This window comes from Octopus sinensis, linkage group LG23, assembly GCF_006345805.1.
Source record: "Octopus sinensis linkage group LG23, ASM634580v1, whole genome shotgun sequence".
Classification (NCBI taxonomy): domain Eukaryota; kingdom Metazoa; phylum Mollusca; class Cephalopoda; order Octopoda; family Octopodidae; genus Octopus; species Octopus sinensis.
In genome coordinates this window covers 32,392,400-32,399,548 of record NC_043019.1, presented here as the reverse complement: position 1 = coordinate 32,399,548, position 7,149 = coordinate 32,392,400, and the positions used below count along the sequence as shown (strand labels likewise).

The window sequence follows — 7,149 nt, the reverse complement described above, 5'->3', positions numbered from 1 at the left end:
TTATTAATTTTTTTTTTTACATTTCTTTATAATTTTTTTTTATATCCCTTTGTTTTGTTTTTTTTTAAATTTCGTCTTTCCTTCATAATTTCTCTTTCGTAAATTTTATTTTATTTTTTTTTTCATAAATTTTAAAAATTTCTTTGGAAGTGTGGAGTGAGAGGGGTGGGAGGGAGGGGGTGACATGACGGGGCGGGGCTGGATGAGGGAGTCGGGTAGTGGCACAAAGATGTGATAATAATAATAATAACCCCAGAGTTTCTTCTGGTTTTCGACTCTGTTCATGTTGTTGATGTTAGTGCCATTTTATTCTTTTAGGGGTTTTAATGAAACATTCTTTAATCCTTAAGGGTCATCAAATTAAAATCAAACCATGCCCTTTCTTGTTGGTTTTTGATCATGTTTTTTAAGGATTGTGGAAGGTAGACAGAGAAGGGAAGCAGGGATGAAGGTCAAACGAGGATGATGGTCAAGAATTTAATATCAGGCATGAGTTCCATTTGACAGGAGAAATGGAGGTCGAGGCAGAAGGGGTGGGTTTGTACCTCAGCTTTTTGTTTTTTTTTACTCCTCTTTGTTGTTCTTATTCACTCCCATTTGTGCCATAACCCTTCCCCCCACCCCAAACATGAAAAAAAAAAAAATCTGTCCCACTGGAAAGAGTAACTTGGAATTGGATGTATGGATGTTAGGGTGAGTTGGGGGAAGAGTGAACAGGGCCTGGTCTGGTCAGGTCAGGTCAGGTCAAAAGTGGATGAAGGAGTTGTGGAATTGAGAGAAATGTTGAATTTGAATGAAAGATGGAGTGAGTTGAAGAATGGTTGAAGTAATGTGAGAGGTTAAGGCTACCCCCCCCCAAAAAAAAACCTAAAAAAAACAAGGGACCACTATGATAGGGTAGAGCAGCTACAAGTAATCTCCTTTACCCCAAGTATATGCACAGGTAGCAAAGGAGAAGAAGAGTGATAAAGTAAAAAACAAAATTTTCCTTGGACACAATATGTGTATATATGTCTATATATATATATATATGTGTGTGTGTGTAGGTCATATGTCTTATCATGGAGATTATATATATATATATATATATATACACACACACATACATCACATACATATGCATGTGTTTCTATATACCTCTACTGAGTGGACTATAACTTAGAGAGAGACAATGATAGGAGCACTATGGCTTATGCACGTTCATATATAATAAAGACCCATGTTGATGTATGTAATAACAAGTTTCAATGGGTCTGTTAGGGGAAGCCAGGTCGCCCTCATCAGAAGAAAATGACAGGTGATTGGAGATGTGATATGTCAGTTTCAAAATATAAATTTCAAACTCTTTGTATTGAGTTCTTTTGCCTTTAGTTTGTAGACAAATGCATTTACTTAATTGTGAGTGTGTGTTTGTTTGTTATCTCCTCACCACTTTTCTTTCTTTTGCCACTCCTTTTCCTGATGAAGTGCTAGTGTCCAAAACATTAAGGATCCTTTCCCTTTTCTTTTAAGCGTTAGACTAATAACACCTTTGCTAAATCTTGTCTCTTGTGTTTTTTGGTCATTTATCCTTTATATATACACACACACATACTCATTAGGTCAATGTAAAGCAAAGATTACAAAGAACTGCTGCTGTTTGCCAATTGTCAGTTCACAACACACATGTAGCATTTTTTTTAGAACTCTATCCTACAAAGAGAGAAACAGCAGTGTAATCTTAAGAGGATGCTTTGATAAAACAGCAATAACTAATTGAATCAGAGTGGTCTTAAAATTTGCTTTGCTGAGAGAGAGAGAGAGAGAGTCCCATTGTTTAACTCCTAAGTCTGAATGTTTTGTTTATATCTTGGGAGGGCCATTATGCCAATAACACACATACACTGGTTCAATTTCACTTCTTTATTATTAGAAAACTAGTTAGTTGTTTAACCAACTAACTAATAATAAGGAAGTGAAATTGGACCCACGTGTGTGTTTATTATTTACACAACGACCCTCCAAAAATAAAAAATTTGTTTTGAGACATGATTTCATATCAAGAATATTGCAAGCCTAATACATAAAAAAAAACTGCTGCTTCAGTTTTTAGCTAATTAGGGTCATCCTCCAATGCTGCCCCTTTTGAGTGCATTTGGGTGATTCTGACCATGAAATAATATCACAGGAAATCTGAATTTCCTGATATTCTTCTATAAAGACAGATAAGACACACATAACAATGATGTCATGAAGCATGGATTAATGGTTAGGGTATTCAGCTCAAGATCTTGAGGGTGTGAGTTCAATTCCTGGTGGTGTGCCATATCCTTGAGTAAAAACCCTTTATTTCATGCTGGCAAAATGAGTAATACCTGTATTTCAAAGGGGCCAGCCTTGTCACATTATGTTTGTGACACTGAATCTCCCTGAGAACTACATTAAAGAGAGTTGTGTCTGTGGAGTACTCAGCCACTTGCATGTTAATTTCACAAGCAGGCTGTTCCTCTCGATCAGATCAACAGGAACCCTCATTGTCTTAACCGACAGAGTACTACTTTTGATCTGTCAACAATTTTAGGTGTAAGGGTTATTTCCGGAAAACCTTTAGGTGTAAATGTTAAATCCAGAAAATCTTTGGCGCTTCTAATTGGCACCAGTCTAGTAAAGTTTGATCCAAACCAATCTAGAATGAACCCTGTTCTAAACTGTTCTGTCCAGACAATTTGCATTTGATCTTGTGCATTTTTTGTGTCTAGCTATTGTTTAAAAGTTTTTACAAAAATACCCATTATTATTTTTATTGGAGAAATGTTAAAATAGCAGAATTTTGGATACAATGCCCTATTTTGTTATTTACATGTTCCTCTTTATGATCTTCAAATTCTTCGGGGTTTGAAATTTAGAACATAGTTTTGTTGATATTAGATTACTGCTAAGACCAAAAATGATGGAATATATGATATGGTCATCCCTCGTGTATATGTGGGTGCATGTATACAAATGTATGTATATTATATATCTCCTTGTTTTTCTTTTCTAAATCTAATCAACCCTCTCAATGCACCTCTTTCCCCACCAACAAAATAAATTTTAAAAATTTAGCTACCTTGGGTTTTTGCCAGATAATAACTATTATTATTAATAATAGTTATTGTTATTATTCTTAACAAGCTGGCAGAATTGTGAGCAAGTTGGACGCATATAATCTGAGTTCATTAATGAACTCAATGTACATTAAGTCCAAGCAAAGTTGAACTTAAGCAAAATAATTCTCCCTAAATTCTACCTTAGGGTCAGCAATTCGAAAGGAGAAGGCAAGTCGATTACATCAACCACAGAACATCACTGGTACTTTATCTTATCAACTGCCCCCGCTTCCCCGAGAGAATGATAAGCCAAGTCAACATTGGCAGACTTTGAACGCAGAAAAATTGGTACAAAGCAATTTGTTCTGCAGCACTAATGATTCTGTCGGCTTACATATTAAAATTAATAATAATAATAAGTTTATCATCCAACATAGTTTTGTTGACAGTTTACTGCTAAGGGTAAAAGATGTTGGAATATGTGCTATGGTCACCATGCATGTGGTTGTATGTATGTATGTACATATATATATATTTATCAAATACACATATGTTGTTTGTTTGTTGGTTGGGATCAATGAAAAAGTACTCAATCCAGTGAAAGATAAATATCATTTAATAGAAACAGGATTTGTGATTTGTATTTCTATTCATAGGACACAGTGTGCTATACAAGTTCCTCTGAATACTGCACCATCGTACCATGAAACTTAAAGTCGCTCACATAAAAATAAACCCTGTTGTTATTAAATGATATATAACACATACTCTAAAACAATTTATCATGAGAAAGAGAAGAACAAAAAAAAAAAAAGGAGTGCAATGATGGTGGGGGAGATGTTGAGGGGGAGGCCACGAGAGGACAAGAATGGTGGTAGGAAGTGTATGAGATGATAAAAAGGATGTGGGGGAGGGGTGAAGTTGTGAGCAAATCTGATGGACTTGGGGGCGTAGAGATGGGTCGCATGGAGAGGGGGTGGGGCGAGGGTAAATGGGTAGTGGGGAGAAGAGCTGCTGCTGCTGATACTGTCGTGAATGGTAGTGCTGGCGGCAGCAGCAGCAGGAGTCAAGGCTGCAAAGCTGCTGGTTTGTGGTGAAGGAACAACCCCCCCTCCTGCACCTGCCCAATCACCCACCCACCCCACTTCCTGGAACCAAGTTGCTAGAGGTAACTGAGTTCCAGAGCATGGTGCAGGGCTGCCAGATCGGAATGGTTCGAGATCCGCCAAAATGGCCAGTTCATCTAGAAAAGAATGAAACAAGAAAAATTAATTAACATAAAACAAAAAATATTAATTTAAGAACTAAACAAATCCAAAAATCAACATACTCTCTCTTTTTACTTGTTTCAGTCATTTGACTGCGGCCATGCTGGAGCACCGCCTTTAGTCGAGCAAATCGACCCCAGGACTTATTCTTTGTAAGCCCAGTACTTATTCTATCGGTCTCTTTTTGCCGAACCGCTAAGTGACGGGGACGTAAACACACCAGCATCGGTTGTCAAGCAATGCTAGGGGGACAAATACAGACACACAAACATATACACATACACACTTATATACATATATATACGACAGGCTTCTTTCAGTTTCCGTCTACCAAATCCACTCACAAGGCATTGGTCGGCCCGGGGCTATAGCAGAAGACACTTGCCCAAGATGCCACGCAGTGGGACTGAACCCGGAACCATGTGGTTGGTTAGCAAGCTACTTACCACACAGCCACTCCTGCGCCTATAATTATATCTCTTATATAAAATCCATTCTGTCTGTGTGTCTTATCGGATCTCGGGCATCCTCCATCTGATTGCACTCAAATTTCATATGTAGATACCAACGGTATCAGGGCATGTATAAGTCTTGAAAAAAATTACAAAAATCGATTCCAGGTGAGAATGTGATCGATAAAGCTGTTTTTGTCCTACTTTTCTTTAGTCAACCTGTACCTTCCATTTTTTGTCGTTTTGTACTGCTTAAGGGCACATTTTCTTTCCTGCCAAGCTTACTGTTTAAACCATGTTTGTGTTCTCCCAGTCAACAGCCTTATCATTACTGGTGCTTTAAACTCTTCGGTTGCATAATCGTTTTTCTTTGGAATAGAAAACAAGTCTATCTTTATTTGATGAAGGGGAATTTTCCTTGTATTGTTTGTCTTGTACTCTGTTTTTTTTTTTGTTAAAAAAAGTCCGTTTCCTTGTTTGATTTTATGTTTTCGTTTCTCGTTGCGTTCTACGTTTATTTGTGGTGTCCTGTACTCATATATGCCTGTATACATACATGTAGATGTAGGTATGTACATATATGTATGTATATATGCATGTTTTATTTATTTATTAAATTGTTATATGACTGAACGCACGCGTTGTTTTCTCTTCTCCAAGTAAGTTATATATATATATATATATAGGTGTATGTATGTATGTATGTATTTGTGTGTGTGTGTGTGTATTTGTGTGTGTGCGTGTATGTGTGTATATGTATGTGTGTGTATGTGTATATGTATGTTTATGTTTGTGTGTATGTATGTATGTGTGTGTATGTATGTATGTGTGTGTATGTGTGTATATGTATGTATATATATGTATGTATATGTGTGTGTGTGTATTTATGTATGTATATTTACATGGATGTATGTGTATGTATGTATATACACACACACACACACACTCACAGGTGTGAGTTTGTATACTATTTACAGGTGTAGAGAATTGAATGTGCAGGTGAGAGATGGAAGTCATTACCTGTTTAGCAGCAGCTTCTTCATCCCGACCATCACCAACGACAACGTAGGTACACTTCCGCCCAAATCGAGATACTATTCTTTCAAAACAGCTTTCTTTTCCTAAGGAGAGAAAGAAAAAGACAGTGAAAACGGAGATGAAAATGTGTGTGTGTGTGTGTGTGTGTTGGGGGGGAGAGAACTGTAATATCATGTTACAGTAAGCAGGAATCTGAACTTGGATCCCCACCATTAAATTTCAGTTAAGAGCAAGTGTAAAGAGCTCCTTTGGTCATGAACGACCATGGGATTGCACCTAGAAAGTTCCTCTCCAAAGTACAAGTCTGGTCAAAGTTGTTTAACCCTTTCGTTACCGTATTTATTTTGAAGTGCTCTGTGTTCTTTTCAATTACTTTAAATATAACGAAGAATTTAGTAAAATAACTTAGTTATCATTAACCTAGTGTTAGGAACATAAATTGCGACTAAGGTTTGTTGGAAGATTTTAATTCAAAACTCATGAAAACAAGACATTTGTACTCAGAGCCAGAGCCGGTTTCAGCCAGTTTAGTAACAAAAGGGTTAAGGATGACCAGCAGTCGCCCAGGCATACCAGTCTCCCTTCTCCATGCCACCGATGTTATTATCCAAGGGAAAGACAAAGGCCGATACAGCTTGGCACCAGCAGCATCACAACTCATTTCTACAGCTGGCTAATGGATCCGCCAGCTTGCTGCCTCAATAATAATAAACCTTTCTACTATAGGAACAAGGCCTGAAATTTGGCGGGTAAGTTGATTACATCGATCCCAAAGTTCAACTGGTAATGAAAGGTAAATTCTGCGTAGGTGGAATTTGAACTCAGCAACATTTCATCTATCTTTTATATTCTAAGTATTTTGCTGGGCATGTAATCAATTCTGCCAGCTCAGCACCTTATACACATTATCATCATCATCGCTTAGCATCCACTATCCATGCTGGCATGGGCTGGACAGTTTGACATGGGGCTGGATAGCCATGGAACTGTTCAGACTCCAGCTCTCTGTTGTGGCATGGTTTCTATGGCTGGATGACCTTCCTAATGCCAACCACTTTATAGAGTGAGCTGGGTGCTTTTTATATACCACGGGCATGGATGCATTTATGCAGCACCAGCAGTGGAGGCGCAATGGCCCAGTGGTTAGGGCAACGGACTCGTGGTCGGAAGATCGCGGTTTCAGTTCTCAGACCAGGCATTGTGTATGTTTATTGAGCGAAAACACCTAAAGCTTCACGAGGCTCTGGCAGGGGGTGGTGGCAACCCGTTGTACTCTTTCACTCACTCTTTCTTCCTGTATCTTGTCCCAGACTTCCTACACAA

General features: G+C 38.0%; 1 protein-coding gene across 8 annotated transcripts in view; it reads right to left on the bottom strand.

Annotated features, from left to right (window-relative positions):
* Positions 1-562: 562 nt before the first annotated feature.
* LOC115223373 (eyes absent homolog 1) overlaps positions 563-7,149 on the bottom strand; it is a 441,365-nt gene continuing 434,778 nt past the window's right edge. For all 8 annotated transcript variants that reach the window (XM_036512562.1, XM_036512564.1, XM_029793869.2 and 5 more), the window contains 2 exons: positions 5,809-5,909; positions 563-4,311 (listed from right to left, as the gene is read on the bottom strand). In XM_036512562.1, the coding sequence (XP_036368455.1) occupies positions 4,231-4,311; positions 5,809-5,909 (182 nt within the window). In that variant the 3' untranslated portion in view covers positions 563-4,230. The remainder of the gene's footprint in view (positions 4,312-5,808; positions 5,910-7,149) is intronic.